Source organism: Trachypithecus francoisi, unplaced genomic scaffold (genome assembly GCF_009764315.1).
Source record: "Trachypithecus francoisi isolate TF-2019V2 unplaced genomic scaffold, Tfra_2.0 Lachesis_group5, whole genome shotgun sequence".
Classification (NCBI taxonomy): Eukaryota; Metazoa; Chordata; class Mammalia; order Primates; family Cercopithecidae; genus Trachypithecus; species Trachypithecus francoisi.
The window spans coordinates 5165402-5182514 of record NW_022681470.1 but is presented as its reverse complement, the minus strand read 5'-3'; the positions used below and the strand labels follow the sequence as shown (position 1 = coordinate 5182514).

The 17113-nt window shown below is 37.0% G+C and overlaps 1 protein-coding gene across 17 annotated transcripts in view; it reads left to right on the top strand.

Annotated features, from left to right (window-relative positions):
* The window catches only part of SDCCAG8 (SHH signaling and ciliogenesis regulator SDCCAG8), a 251197-nt gene that overhangs the window by 79863 nt on the left and 154221 nt on the right, over positions 1-17113 (top strand). For all 17 annotated transcript variants that reach the window (XR_004434333.1, XR_004434329.1, XR_004434327.1 and 14 more), the window contains exons 11-12: positions 2600-2734; positions 5754-5870. Coding sequence is in view for 8 of the 17 variants with exons in the window: in XM_033199699.1 (XP_033055590.1) it covers positions 2600-2734; positions 5754-5870 (252 nt within the window). In the remaining 9 variants the exon portion in view is untranslated. The remainder of the gene's footprint in view (positions 1-2599; positions 2735-5753; positions 5871-17113) is intronic.

Here is a 17113-nt window from a genome sequence, read left to right as displayed (position 1 = left end):
AACAGTAGGAATACTTGTGAAACTTACAGATTTTCTTTCTGTTTTTTTTTTTAATTCCTCCCTTACTTTTCTTTTTTTAAAAAATTCCATTTGTGTGGGAAACTGTAGGAGAACAGATGCCTTCTACCTAGACAGTTTTGAATCATTCCCCATCGACAGTGCTTGCTGTGAGTTTGTGTGTTACCTTCATGAATGGTCCTGGGTTGCACTGAGCACTCAGCTTTGTTAGTTCATTCGGTCATTGATCATTTATTTATTGAGCACCCCCTGAGGTCCACACATTTTCTCAATTGCTTTCCTTGACAGTATCCATTGTTAAAATCCTTAGTTCTTCTTATCTCTTGCATAGGGAGATAAGAGTCATTTAAGACGCTTTTGTACCAAGCTTCATGCCATGTTCAATACACTAGGGACTGCTCTGCAGAAATTTCTATCAACCTCTCCCAACCTGGGTGTCCTTGTCTCTTCCTTGCCCCTGTCAAAGTTTAAAGGACTTACCTGATGTCAGCGTCCTGGACATCCAGCAGTGTTGCAGCTGTGTCTGTGTGACTTCTGGCTCTGCAACAGATGTGGGTGGAGAAGCTCCTGCCGTGTAATGTTGGCTTCCAGATGGTGGGCGTGGGGAAAAGAAGGTGTGACAACAGGAGGGGCGACCTCAGAAAGTGCGTGACAGGAGGTAGCAGACAGGGAGTGGGCAAAGTAAGGAAATGACGGGTGGCAGAGGGAGGAATCCTAAGGAGCAGGAGAGATTTGTGACATGCCTTAGAAGAGAAATGGACTAGAATTTATAATTAGCAAAATAAAAGTATATTTACTTCAAAAACCATACAATGTTAAGATGTTTACTGTCAGTTATATATGTCCACATAAATAAATAAAATATGATTTTTAGTAGCTGGTAATTAAAGTTTGTTGCTGTCATATGGTTCCAGAAAAGCTATAATTACACATTCATGATATGTGTACTCATGAACTCAAAATTTTAAATTAAGAAATTAAATGGATATGTTTGATGTGTTATACTTAACTTCTTTTCAACCTTAGGTTTATATTGTAATGTGCTCAAGAATATTTTTTAGTTTGTTATTAGTAAAACTAATTGTGTGTGAAAATTAGATTTGTAGACAATCCTTTGATGATAAGGACATGTAAACAACCATAAGTCAAATATACAATTCTCCACTACCTTCAGAAAAGTTAATTAATATATCTGCCTAAATTATTTTCATAGGGTAAACTTTAGTTCTGTAGTTCAAAGGCAGACACCTGTCTTTGTTTTATTGATCTAAGGGTCTTAATTTACTACAACTTTGGTTCAATGTTGATTTTTATCATAGAGTTTTAGTAATTGATTTAAGTTATAAAACTGAATTCACACCCATGTTAGCATACAATGGTAAATTTCAAATATCATTATTTAAAATGTGTCACCAGTTCTTGTTTTAACAGATAAAAATTGATAGGTATTCCTATATATTTTGCTGCATCTACATTTTAAAAACTGCCAGTACAGTAAGCAATTAAGAGCCTAGAAGAGCGACTTCCTGGAAAAGAACAAAACATAATTGGAAACCAAAAGCTATAAAAGATAAATCTAAGATCTAGAAAGCATTTCTAATCTTGAGAAGAAAAACTGAGAACCTAATATCCATAGAGTCCATTGGAAAGCCATTTATTCTAATTATTTATTCATTCATCAAGTATTTGGTACCTCTTGAGGAACTTCTACTCTAATGAAGAAACAGACAACTAAAAACAGTGGGATGAGTACTGTGGTCGAGGTACACAGAGGTCGTGGTGTGACGGAGGTATATATACTGAGATTATAGGAGCACATGCCATAGTGATATTCAAAATATTGATCTCTACAGTGTGGGAAATGGTGAGAGTGGACACAGGCTACAAACAACAGGCATGACTGTCCAGTGCACACTAGCTGAATATCAACCCTGAACATGGGAAGGGTCACCTGTTTTGTGCTGGGAACTGGAGTCAAGGAAGACTTCCTAGAGGAGAGGAGATAATGGCTGAGCTGAAACCTATAGGAGAAATGAGGGAGAACTAGGTAATAGGGGGTCGGTTGGGGTTTTACCAACAAAGGGCACTGCACAGAGCCTCGTCTTTGTTGGTTTTGGGGGAAGGGTAGTGGGACCCACAGCAGACCAGTTGCTCTCTGTAAAGAACTTCCTCCCTAACTCTCCCCATCTGTGCTTTTATACCCTCCATGTGGAAGAAGGGTTTAAGAGTTGTCTGCTTCAGTATCTCCTCTGAATGTATCTATGGCACTCTGTTTCATAACTTAATTGGGTGTTTGATATCTGTCACCTTAGGGTTTCAACCAACACCTTGATTTTATCACCTTGTTATACATTTTTCAAAATAAGGTTAGAGATCAGGGGGATGAATAGGAGAGAAGTACATGTTTCAGTTCACTGGGCATAGGTGAATAGAGGAAGGAGAAAAGTGAACATACCCAATCCACAGAGAAATGGCTCACAGAGCCCAGTGACTATGCTGAGATGCTATTAATTCAAGAGAAGTTTTAGTATTTGTTTTGTCAAATGACATTATTGTTTAGGACTTTTATTTTCCCTTACAGATGTTGATCTTGTCTCAGAATATTGCGCAACTGGAGGCCCAGGTGGAAAAGGTTACAAAGGAAAAGATTTCAGCTATTAATCAACTAGAGGAAATTCAAAGCCAGCTTGCTTCTCGGGAAATGGATGTCACAAAGGTACAGAAAGAGATTTTAATGTAATCGTTACTTAAGGAAATATTTTCTTTGAAAAATATGTACAAAACTCTTACTGTTATCAGGAGGAAGTTTGGAGTAGAAAACTTTTGTGATTTCAAGCATAATAAAAGGCCACCTAACGGTTACTCAGCAAACGTTCAGTTACCGTATGCAGCCCCTTAATGGGTGTTGCATGTACAAGAATGAATTAGACACAAGTCATGGCCTTGAAGAGCTTAAGGGTTGGGTGGCGGAGACAGACTTACAAATAAATAAGAGTTATATTACTTCAGTTATTGAATATTTGATAAATCTCATTTTTCTAAATTAATTAGCAGTACCTTGTTTTTTCCATAGATAGCATAGGGTTGGTGTTTACAATAATTGCCAAAGACATATATTTACAACTTAAAAGGCGTGCTTGACATAAAAAATCTTCCACTTCCTACTCCTTTTCAGACTTGGTCATTAAAATAAAGATTCTAATACTACATGATCTTATTGTACTGGTGCTTAAATTTATACTTGAAAATACTACATTGTCTGTGCTATGGGCGTCACTGGTTCATGAATCAAGAACTAAAATGTTTAATGGTCTTTACTGGCAATGATTAAGATACATATTGTAAGAAATACTAGTAGTCCATCTAGATTTCAATAGTTAATTGCTTTAAAACAAAGAAACTAATAAAATCAATTTTTTTTTACCACTAAATACATAGATAATTTGCTTAAAATACTCTTTCCATATTACCTTTTATTCCTCAATGTATTTTCCAAAATTTTGACATATTTGTAATGCCATTGTTGCTCTGTAATTCAGTAATTAAAATTAATTTTAAGATATATTAGGAAAGGGAGCCATTTTCCCCTTTTTCTTGAGTTTCTATAATTCTCCATTTGCTTTTTAAAATTCCTATTAGCTAATGTAAAAGTGTAAGAAGCTCAAATTTTTGTGTGGAGATAGGGTGGAAGTGAAGGAATTAGTTCAGAAGGATGGGAATGCTTAACCTAGATTTAGAGGTGAAAGTTACGATAAGACAGTTTTCGGTTGTTGATAGAGAGGCAGCTTTCTGCTGAAGTTGGTACAGCAGAGAGAGAGAGTTCTGTGTCTCAAGAACCAGCTGAAAGGACATATGCATCAGAAGAGTGATCGGACGAAATCGCCTTGGAGTTGCTTCCAACGTGGGGATAATGTAGTTCTGGTTCAATTTAATGTGCTAATTTATTTGAAAAAGAATTTCGGTGTTGTGGATAAATGTAGCAAATGCTGAACTGAAAGTAGTAAAGCAGGGAATCGTAGGAGTAAAATGAAGGGATAAAATAATTTTAAATATGACCTGATGCTTAAACAGTTTTTACCTAACAAGTTTGTATTGGTGTTGGGTTTTAAACATCATGGTTGTATAATCATTATCTTCTGACATTGTCAATTCAGGGTTTTATTCCATTTTATTCATAGACATAAATAGTAATAGTGAACAATTGAGAAAGGAAATAAAGTATGGCTCCTCTCATTTTTTTTTTCCTGTCACTCTGAATTTGTAATTTTTATTTAGGTTTAAAATTAATAGTTTTTATAAGTTTATAATTTTTGAAATGGGAAGAATAAACTCTCGCACACTGAAAGCATTTGAACTTTCAACAGAATTTTTAATAAGTTCATTATTGTTCTAGCTTTCTGAGGGCCACTGGGGAGAAGCCTGTTGACTTTTTCTTATGTCTTGTCACCATAGCTTTTAAACGTAGATTATTTTTAAAGTTACTTTTTAGGTTCTGTTTTGTTTATTTGGAGACAGGATCTTGTTGTATTGCGCAGGCTGAAGTGCAGTAGCTATTCACAGACACTAGCACAGTACATTGCAGTCCTGAGCTCCTGGGCTCAAGCCCTCCCTCCGCCTCAGCCTCTAGAGGAACTGGGACTACAGGCATGCGCCACCATGCCCAGCTTAAATGCATATAGGTTTTATACCTTAGTCTGTTCTAATACCTCAGTAATGATGAAACTGATTTCTAAAGTTCCCAAAATCATTATTTTTGGAGAAATACCAAATACTTGAAAAGTTTCAAGAAAGCGTAACCATGAGATAATATATTAAGAGCCATATATTTGTAAATTAGAAGCCAGGTTAGCTGACTTCTACATTCACTGAACTTTCCATAGGTTCTCAGTTCTCTCAAAAGGCCCATAATCTGCTTATTTAGATTTATCTGCTAATAACACCTTCCAAATATATTTCCGTGTCTGTAGCAGCCCTAGATTGGAAAAAATAAATAAAACAAAGTTCTCAGTGTTAAGTATAGAGGATGATACGCAACACTTTTAAGATACTATGTATGTTCATTATTGATGCTATATTATAATTATTTCCTTTTATATTGAATGTTACAGTCGTAAGTGCATAGTCTGCTTGGTTCCAGTCTATGGCTTTTGCCAGAAAATCTTCTTTAACTTGAATACCTGGCATTGTGTATGATAAGATGACATCTGCAAACCTTGCAGTCAATACTGGATACTACAGACCTAAATATCAATAGTATGTCTATCAGCAGACAAAAATTCCTGTATACGTTTCCTTTTAAAGAGCGTAACTGACGAAGTCTTTAAAAGAAAACTTGGTCATATAGAGTGAATGTTTAACTGTATCAATGTGAATGAATAATAACATAGCTTAACATTTTAACTGCTAACTTTACCTATTTAAGAGTTAGATGATAGTGCATTTTGGTTGATAATATGCAATTGAAACCGTTATATAAAATAATCTTGGGCACATTACTTAAATTCCTTAGTTATGCATTTATTTATCTATAATTTCAAGTTGTTAGAATTAATAATCCCTGATGTTGCTTCTGAATCTTAACAGGCTACGTTGAGTATTCTAGTAGAAAATGGCATTCTTAGAAAAGTTTTGTTGTATTTTATCCATATGACCTCTAGGGGGCACCAAAGGATCTAATTGCAGGCATTGCCTGGAAGATTCCAGCAGGTAATCATCCAGTTTTTACAATCTAACAGGTGTGTGGAGAAATGCGCTATCAGCTGAATAAAGCCAACATGGAGAAGGATGAGGCAGAAAAGGAGCACAGAGAGTTCAGAGCAAAAAATAACAGGGATCTTGAAATTAAAGATCAGGTAAGAGAGGACACAGCATAATTGCAGCAATTTAGATATGAGTAACATTCTTTCTCAAGTTGATGTTGTTTTATTCCTAAGTTATTTATTTGTATTGTTTCTAACTAATGGGATGATCCAGTTTATACTGTTAGGAGAATTTCTTTTATAGTTGCCTAAAATTATCACCTTTCACATGAAATGGTGAGAATACAACAGCGTGCATACACAATTCCAATCTGACAGGTCATAAATATACATTTGGATATGTGTATCTATTACTTACAAAAGTAAAAAGAAATGTTCTAATGCACAGTTTGAACCTAAAATATACATACATAAAGTTCTTGAAAGATGCCAACTTGAATCCAATTTTAAATGAAAAAGTTTAAAATTCGTAAGATGAGATGAGTTGATATGTAAATATGTCAATCAAATTGATTGTTGGCAGAGTGAGACCAGTTTTAGCTGAGATAACCATGAATACGTTTGTTCATGAAGCCTAAATACGGTGACATTAGAAATGTTAGTGGATAAAAGCTGCGTACTTTAATTTCAGTTTGAACAGATGTTTTATGTTATATCTTTATTGAGATGAAGTAGATACTTGAATTTTAGTTGACAACATGGTTAAAGTTTTTAGAGAGGCAGTTCTAATAGGCTGACTTTTGATTTTCTATTTTTATGTTACAGTACAGGACCTTGAAGGTTTTCATTCTTTATGTTCAATGAAAGCAGGTTGTTTATTCAATGAAAATAATAAGACTGGGTTCTTAGGGTCAATATTTTAAAATAATTGTTTTAGAATTTAGAAGGAGGTCGCTCCAAATAAATTTTTTTCAAATATGTTTCTAGTTCGAGGTTTTTCATCATATTTTCCAACATATTTTCTCTTTTGAGCCAATGAAGTCTTTACAGCAAATGACGCAAAGACAATTGGGAAAAGTATTGACAACGAAAGTGATAATGAAGATTAGTACAAACAGCTTTTCAAGTCATAACTGAAATCCTTAGTACTAAATTAAAATCTTGGCGCCCAAGTAAAATTCTGCGTTTGAACCACTATATTTGGTGTTGTGATAATGGGTTTTAAATTTTCAGAAGACTTTTAATTATTAACATGTGCAAATAATGAAACATTTTATTTCATCCAGTTGGGGGCGTGCCTGATAGTGGAATGGAAAATGCTTTCTATCAGGGACTGAAGGCCTAGGTCTACTGAGTTTATCACAGATAACTTTTCTTTCGTAATATATTGTAATTTTTTTTAAAGGAATCAGATTGGCATACTTTTGGTCTCTTGTATTATTTGAGAGCATTTTGACAGCATAATATTTTGGACTAACTGGAAAAATACATCGGGAAAGAGTCTCAGTTATTTAAAATTCTGTTATAATTTTCTAGAGGAAAAAAAAACCATCAGGAACAATAAGAGTATAATATCACTTGTAAGGGAATAACTTGTTTAGAAGCATTTGCAATATTAGAAGTATTTGCAGTATTAAATCTCATTTTAATTAATCCGTGATGGTATGGAGGCTAAAGTTGCCAGATTTACAAGGAGCAGTTTTCATTTGTGAACATTTTCTGATAATAGTAAAACAATAATAGTTTTCATAATGACATTTAGTGGTATGTTTTTAGATAGAGATGTGCCTTTTTAGGAGAGTCACAGCTTTAGGAATAAGACCTCTGAACAGTTACAAGATGTTTGTGATGTGATGTGATGTGATGTGCTTGTTACTGTTTTTTTTCCCGACAGAATGTGAGGAAATCTTATAGGTCTTCTTTTAACTATTTTGTATTGAACAGACAGTTTCAGAAAAGAAAGTAGTGGTGTCTCATTCCATGGATGATTTGGAGGAGCAAAGCAGCAATTGTTCTTTGGTCTTTCAGCCATGACCTGACCTTCTGTCTGTGAGACCAAAGAACTACTTTGCTTGGCCACCATCTGCACTCAAGAGAGAAATTTACATTTAACTTTTAAAAGCGGAGCATGTTGAGCATTTATCTGAAATGCCTACAATAATAGAAAGTAGATTAAATGTTGAAGTGTTGTGCATCTTACAATTCCACATCACAAGCAGGCTATCTGTAGGTTTGCAAACAAGGTGTTCTTCATAATATAGTCATTTTATTCATGTTTTAGTTCATCTGACCACTTGATACATTTTTTAAGTAGGTGGGAAACTGTGAGATTGGAATGTGTGAGAACAAGAGCCTTTTTGATGTATACAAAATAGGGCAAATGGTTGACCACCAAAATAATTTTCCTTGTGACCTGAGCCTTGGCTCTGGCATAATTAGAAGGAAAGGTTAGGAGAGTAACAATGGCAGCCTCTTCCACCCACTTTCTTCTTTTCTTCGTTATATTGTGTCAGGAACCGATGGGCGGATTATCCTTCCCATCAACTCCTTTGTATCTCTTCAGCTTAGATAATTCCTTTCAGCCTCAGAGGATGCTTCTTGCACCAGGAAAAAAAAAAAAAAAAGGCGTTTGGTATGGAGGAGAATGTGAAATATGCACTTTGATTTTTATTAGAAAATTTTTTAGGCAATGGTTATACACACACTCGATCAGGGGAATTTAAAAGCATATATGAGGGTACAGGGAATATTGTAATGGGTCCTCACGTTTCCATCACCCACACTCATCATTTTTCCAATCCTCTTCCGTAATCCTATTCCATCTATCTCACTTTTTTTCTCTCCACTTCTGTCCTCATCATCACCTTCATCTTCTTCGTCATGTTTTTTCTGCTCCATCTTCTCGTCTTCATCTTCTTCCTCTTCATTTCTATCTTCTTCCTCTACCTCTTTTCCTTCTTTTGCAGAAGTATTTTAAATGGATCTCAGACCTTATGTTATTGTACTCATAAATACCCATGTGGATCTATGAAGGATATTTTTACATACTATGTCATTATCATACCTACCGATGTTAACAATACTTCTTTAATATCAAATAACACCCAGCCTATATTCACATTTCTTTGTCTCAAAAATGTTTCTTTTACAGTTGGTTTATTCAAATTAGGAAAACAAGTATGTTTTTGTGTGTTAGAATGATCTGGTGTTACCCTTTTTAATAGGAAATAAACAGAACTCTTAGTAAAATTTCATCTTTCTTTGTTGTTGTCTGTTACATTTTGTACATAATGTTTTGATTGTGCTTTATTTTTACAAAATGGCTCATTGTCATTCTAAAGAGGCATAAATTAATCCTACAGCAAACTATTTGAAGGAAATGGCTACCACGCGGCATTCCTGATAATCACATCCCAAAAGGAGCTTCCTAGCATCTGAAACCCCAAATTCATCATTCATTTCAGAGCCTTGTGTTTAAGATTTGGAAATGTTGCAGGAAGCGCTAACGTTGCACGGATGAGCTGACCTGAAAGCAGTGATGCATACATAGAGTTTTTTGTCAACTTCCCTTTTGGTAAATGAATCTCAGAAAATGATTCTTTATAGCCCCTAACCTTTGATTAGGACCCAGTGTAAAGTGAAAATACAGAACCCTTTTGTTCAGAAAGCAGGAAAGAAGTGATAGTAAAAAGCACTAAAATATAAAATATTTTCCTTTCTTCTTCAGTCTGTCTCTCCTTGCCGCTCCTCCCTCACCAACCCGGGCTGGACATGCCTCTTTTTATTTGCTATTTGATGTTAGGCTTCTTCAGCATAGGGATGATAGTTATGGGGGAGTGCAGACCCCACAGGTGCCCATGACTGGGTGTGCACATGTGGCCTGTCAGCTTCTGGGTTCTTCTTTCCTCTAGCCACAGGATCTACATCGTGTCCCAGCATAGAGCAGGGGGGTCATTCTCCCCCGCCGCAAGGAAGTCAGACAGGTGACCCCTGAGAGACTGCAGTCTCCATACTACAACACATTTGGTGTCTGGATCGGGGTGGGTAAGAGGCTCTGCACGGAATCCACTGAGTGTGCTGTGGTACTGCCAGCTTGGGGTGGGAATTCTTACCTCCCTGTCCTGGTCTAAGATGCCAGGGATGGGCACACTTGACTCAGTCCTCTCTAAACACACATTCAGGATTCTGCCAGGGGCAAAAGACACAGCAGAACACACACCTCCCCCAGTGACATGCCCTGGTCCCACCCTGGGTGGAGGACCCCACCCCAGCAGCAGGGCAGGGCGGGATAAAGGAAGCTGGAGAGGAGTATATTTCTGAGAACTGCCTAGGGCTGCACTGAGGCAGTGGAAAGATGAGACCAGATATAGGAGTTCAGTCTCCATTGTTCCATCAGAGTACACCTACAAAACACAGTTCTAGCGGGGCAGTGGCTCACACCTGTAATCCCAGCACTTTGGGAGGCCGAGGTGGGCGGATCACCTGAAGTCGGGAGTTTGAGACCAGCCTGACCAATGTGGAGAAACCCTGTCTCTACTAAAAATCAAAATAAATAAATAAATAAATGAATAAATAAATAAATAAATAAATAAGCTGGGCGTGGTGGTGCACGCCTGTAATCCCAGCTACTCAGGAGGGTGAGGCAGGAGAATCGCTTGAACCCGGGAGGCAGAGGTTGCGGTGAGCCGAGATCGTGCCATTGCACTCCAGCCTGGGCAACAAGAGTGAAACTCTGTTTCGGAAAGCAAAAACAAATAAAACACAATTCTAAGATAAAATTGCTGCTAATTTCAAGACATTGACCACAGAGTGTTAACTGCAAGTCTAAGTGCCCTTTGAAATAACACGTGTGACTGCACTGGTCACGTGCCCAAGAAACTGCCATGACCGGGGGTTGGGCAAATGGAGATTTTGCATACTAATATATGTGTATATACCCCCACTTACATACACAGACAAATATGCATACTCAATATGCTAATGTGCCCAGTATTCATAAAAAAGTGTTAGCCAGCTACAGCTCATTTCTGAGCTGTAGTTTTATTGGAAGTCGGCCATATCTACTCATTTCTATATTGCCTATTGCTACTTCCTGCAACAACAGCAGACTTGAGGAGTTGTGGTAGAGACCATGTAGCCCACAAAGCCTAAAATATTTACTGTCTGACCCTTTACAGAAAAAGCTGCCAATCCCTACCTTGAATATAGAAATATAACTGTATTTTTTAAGTTTCCTCTGAGTTACTAGGATGCTGAGCTTTGAGTTTGAAGACCCATGTGTCTTAAATAATAACAATGGTTTTAGAGTATTTTGCAGTACAACAAATGTGCCACATCTTTGGTCTCTTAAAAATCTAATGGCATTACCAAGTGAGTGTATCACTGATAATCATGGCATTCTCTTATTAGTGTCACATGACTTACTAGTAGCTTGAATGGGAGTGTAAATACAGTATTATTTTATATTTGATATTTACAATTTTGTTTTTAGGTTGGTTCTAATTTTATTTTTCAGAGATAAGGCTGATATAGAAAGCTTTTTTTTTTTTTTACTGGTATTATATAAATTATGATTTTGGAGTTGTGGCTACTATTGAGTAGAAAACATCAAGTTTGAAATGACTTTAATGGAGCAATCAAAGTAAATATTTAGGGTGGGGTATCTCTACAAAATAAATAGATCTGAAAATTTTGGCTGGAAAAATGAGGGCAAAAAGGGTTTTGAGGGTTGCTCATACCTATAGCAGTGATTCAGCACTTGGACACTGACATGAAGGATGGAGTGTAGTGACACAGAAATTATCACCTAAATTCAGTTGAATTAACTAGACTGTTGGAAGAAGTGCATCTATATTGTATGTCTTTGTGTAAGGAGAAGAAGGCCTGCCTCCAAGCCCTAAAAGTCAGTCCTGTTTTCTTTTTTTCTTTTCTTTTTTTTTTTTTTGAGACGGAGTCTCATACTGTCACCCAGGCTGGAGTGCAGTGGTGAGATCTTGGCTCACCGCAACCTCTGCCTCCCAGGTTCTAGCAGTTCTCCTGCTTCAGCCTCCCGAGGAGCTGGGACTATGGGAGCACGCCACCATACCCGGCTATTTTGTTGTTTTTGTTGTTTTTTTTTTCAATAGGGACAGGGTTTTACCATGTTGCCCAGGCTGGTCTTGAACTCTTGAGCTCAGGCAATCCACCTGCCTCGGCTTCCCAAAGTGCTGGGATTACAGACGTGAGCCACCACTCCTGGCCTAAGTCAGTCCTTTTTAAAGTTAGAGAAATATAAAAGCAATAAAGAAAAGTCGAAGAATTGTACCTTTTGCTTAGGGAAGACTTCAACATTGCTTCATGTCTTCAAAGATTTGACAGATTATTTCAAGGAAAAAGTTAAACACCTGATTTGAGTCTTCAATATGGACAGAACAAGAACAAAGGGATTTAACTACAGCAACTACAAATCACAATAGCCTGAGACAAGAATTTTCTGACACGAAGAAGATTGAAATTGCTGCAACAGACCATGGAATCTTTTCCCTGGAATTTTTAGTTTTAAATAGTAGCAGCAATATGATTTACCCGAAGACCCAGCTTATGGACCTCTGAGGTCCAGTCTTCTATTTGATTCTGGAAGCGTCCTAGAAAGACATTGTTGTGTCTTTTAAAAGTGGATAACAGCAGTGTTAGTCTTTTCTACTTGAAACCTAGCACTTACAGATTAAAGTAAAATCCTCTTCCGTTTTATTCTCTGCTTTGTGTCTGTAAAGCTATGTACTCTTTTTCAGAAGGTTTTTGGGGAATATGCTAAGATAATGGATGACTTCTCAAGAGCCAGACTTCAGAAACTTATCCAAGTACCACCTGCAGTCTCACTTCTCCCTCTACAAAATGACTGGGAGAAGGGCCATTTGGGCCTGCCTTTGGTACATGTAATCACTCCGTCCTGGTGATGACAGAGTTGCTCTCCAGTATTCTTCACACCCTCTTTCAGTCTGTAGGCTTAGCACATTCTTGTCCCTGCTCCTCACGAAGACAACAGCAGATCCAGAGGGCTTGGCTTACCCAGACCAGTATGCTAGACACTGTGGGGGTAATAACTAAGAGACCCAGATCCTACCCGTAGGGAGTTTATATTCTAGTTGAGGAGTCAGAGTACACATTCGAACATGCCTTAAGAATACTTGCAAAGCAGCATATCGACAAGTGCAAATTAATGTAGTGTGAACTTCATGCTGGCTACAGCCCATGAGAGGGAGAATCTGGTTCCATGTGTGTGATGCAATAAAGCTTTTTTATAGCATCTTCTCCTAAGTATGCCCTAAAGCATTGTTCAGCATACTTAGATAAATTTGTGTTCTTATCACAGCCTAACCAAGAATTCAGAGAAAATTCTTCAGCCTCACATATGCCTAATAAATCAGCCTCTTTTGTTCTTGTCCTGGATGATGCTTGAATGGGACAAGTAGGATTTATTGGATTATGCAAATAATTTAAAATATGTTCATTTAATAAAAGTCTAAGTTATTGATTGAACTTATTTTTCTAAAACACTGTGCTGAATTACTTTCTTCATTTAAAATCATCACGTTTTGGTAAAATCACAAAATTAGCAGTAAAAAATATAATTCAATTTTTCTGTCTAAAGGAGCAGTTCCAAATCAGTCCAGCGAATAATACTGAGTTGGAGATCATTGGGGCATTTAACATTTAGTCACTTTGTTAATGATTTAGGCAGTTGTTTTCTGAGGCTGTGTAAGTATACCTCATTCATACACGGTGTTTTCAATTAACATGCTTAAAAAAGAATCTATTAATTTCTACTTGTCATTTGATTTTCCAACAAAGATGATAATGCTATTCAACGTAATAATATTTTTTAAAAAATCAAATGTATAAGCAGAGACAATACATCAGAAAATAGCAATTTAGGTATATTTAGAAGATAAGAGTACAAATCGCAAACAAAACCAGCTTTCTTAGAAATAATATGCCTTATAGGAGAAACATTAAGAAATAAATGTTTGCCTTTGGATGGGAGTAGAAAACTGTAAACTGGACTCTAAGAATATTCCTGTGTGCCCTGAAGAAATAGAATGTTTGCTATATTTTCAGTTTCAGTGGATGACATGTATTTTGGTTCTTTGAACATTTTTTTGCATGCTTGTTTTGACTGTAAAAGTTGACTCACCAGCCAACTGCCAACTTTGCAAAGTGCCTTCTCAGGTACCAACTCTGCAGTCTGGTAGCTACCAGGTAGTGGCAGTTCTTTGAATGCATCCATGCAGGCCAACAAGCTGAGAGACATTAGAGATAAGACAACTACATATGCTTTCTTTTTGTTTATAGTCCAGAAATATCAGTACCAATATCCAATATTAATATTACTAATTACTACATATTTATACATTTAAAAACGTTTATTGTATAAACGTAAGTACATTAACAGAAACCAGTAATTCCATCACCCAACAGTGCAAATTGTTTTTATTTTTCTGTTTTACCTTCCACTTTGTGTACATATGCATCTGTGATATTTGCAAATGTAAATAAATTCTAGTTTTGGTTTTTGCGTTTTTCATTTAACATTATCTTAACCATTTTTTCTGTGTTGCTCCTTATTCTTCTTAGTGATCACTTTACTGTGGCCATTTACATTTTACTTTTAAGGGAAAATGATAGTAAGTTAGATTTTGAGAACGGCCACTATGACAGATTTAGAGCCCTTTTGCCCTAAACTTTGTATGTTGCTTTAATTCAATAACCATATATTATGTACACTCTACTTGGCTATAATCAGTTTCTGTCAGAAAGGAGTATGTAAGCCAGGTATGCCAATAAATATATGTCAAAGAGAACATAGTAACTATCAGCAAAATGCAAAAGGCATGGGAATTTGGGAGGGAAAGATAACATCCTTGCAGGATGGTTAGAATGTTGCCCAGGGCCAGACATGGTGGCTCATGCCTGTAATCCCAGCACTTAAGGAGGTCAAGGCGAGCAGATCACTTGAGGTCAGGAGTTCAAGACCAGCCTGGCCAATGTGGTGAAACCCCGCATCTACTAAAAATACAAGAATTAGCCGGGCATGGTGGTGGGCGCCTGTAATCCCAGCTACTCGGGAGACTGAGGAAGGAGAATTGCTTGAACCCAGGAAGTGGAGGTTGCAGTGAGCTGAGATTGCACCACTGCCCTCCAGCCTGGGTGACAGAGCGAGACTCCATCTCGAAAAAAAAAAAAAAAAGAATGTTGCCCAGCATGGATAAAAGAAGAAATTTATTTGGTTAGAAGTTTCAACATGGCAGCCTGAGCAAAGGAATGGGGGCGAGAAAGGAGGGTGCATTCAAGAACATATGTGTCTTTTGATTCCATAGCATTTTTGTATAACTCACCTCCATATTTCAAGTGCCACTTCTCTGCTATAATAGATTGCCCATAGAAAAAAGGTTTCAGTAATACTCAGAATCCCAATATAATTGTCTACTTATAACATACTGCATGCCCTGCAGTCAGGCATAGAAGTCATGTTATCATTTGGGAATGTATGCATATGTATTTCATTTGGTTTGTGGTAGTTTTTACATAATGGAAAAATCTTAAGATTTTTCAAATTTCAGATAACATAAATAAAATGACATTTTATTTACAGTGTTAGAGTCATATAGGATTGTTTTCGTAGAAGTAAAGAATTGACAATTATCTTGATTTGTGGAAGATTAGCACATGACTGTTGATGAAAGGTGAAACAGAGATCACACAGGGCACTACTTTGCCTAAGGACCATGAGTGCAAAGACTTGACTTTCTGATTTGGCTTTTCCAGCGAACTTCTTGAGCAAACCTCTTGGAGCCTCAGTTTATTTCCCAGTGAAGTGAGAAGCTTGGACAAGTGGTAGCAAAGGTTTTTCTCTAGCTCTAAATTCTTACGTTTCTAGAAAAACAGGAAATATTTCTTTCCCCCTTTTAATTGTGAATTCAATATTCATAAAATCAATAGAAATTGCATGGAGCCTCAAGTTTTATTTCTGTGTTTTCCAGTTATTCACTCTCATTTTATAAACATGACACTTTTGTTAAGAGTATAAAAATGAATTTTGACTGTTATCTGCAATTTTAGATATTTTGTTATGATTGGTAATAGAACAATAAAATGTCCAGCTTTGTAAAGAGTTAAGTTTACTTACAAGACAGACATCGTCTAATTTGCAACAAGGATTAAAGCCCCACTCTGAATTAAAATTTCAGTTCTACTGGAAAGATTTGAGGCACCAGCAAAGTGTCAAAGGTAGTATTGTGGGGGAGTAGCCAGCTTTTACAAGACCTGTGAAAGTAAATCTCTTTGGCCAGAGTGTCTCAGGTATGTGAACTTATGATGATCAGGAATACATTGGTGGATTCCCGCTGGAGAAAGCATTAATAGTTAACGCTTTCACTTTCTGTTTTCACTTGGTGCCCTCATAAATGCAAGCATGCAATGAAAAGCTGTGGCAGTTCTGGACACAGATGACCTAGAATATGATCATCTTAAGATTTTGCTTTGGGGGTTCTTTTTAAAATAAATCATCAAAATGAAACCAGAAACAATTTTGCAATTGTCTTAGAAGTTTTACAGATCCCCAGCATGTTTTCCTGACCCTCACTGGAGTTCAGTGTGAGACAGAACACCCTACACAGAGATTCCTGATCTAACTCTAGGCTGCTCAGGAGTGTTAATGAATTGCAAGGTGTTTAGAGCTTTCATATTAGTCTTCTTAACAGATGGTCAAGTTAATTTAACTCTTTTTGGTGTTAACATCTGTACTTAAGTGGATTTGTTACACTTACATTTAGGAAAAAGACAAGAAAGCCGCAGGGTCTTTATTTCTGGCCTGCCTTCTGCCATCCCTGAAAATTTCTGGAGTTCCCTATAGGAATGGAAAATTCTTCTTTGTATAAAATGTCTCTACTTATAACTGAAGTCCTGATACCTTCTCTCTCTTTCTCTCACCCTCTCTCACCCTCTCTCCATGGGAATAAATTATACAAGTAGTAGTATTAGCCTCTCTTCATGAGTCAAGCTGTCAATGAAAGTTCCCATTAAAGTGCAAGGGGATGCTCATATCTTTATAGAAAGTGTGGCTGCCAAGGAAACAAGGGAGATAAAAATAAACTTTTAAGGAGATCTTAAGATGGAAGAGAAAGAATTGTTCTACTCGAAAGATCATTGCAAATGCTACCTTTTCTGTTGGACTCTTCTCTCTTTCTTTCTTTATTATTATTGTTTTTGGATTTGGGGCTTCACCCTGCTGTCTAGGCTGGAGTGTGGTGGCTCGATCTCGGCTCATTGCAGGCTTCACCTCCTGGGTTCAAGTGATCCTCCTGCCTCCATCTCCCCATCTCCCAAGTAGCTGGGACCACAGGTGCATGCCACCATAC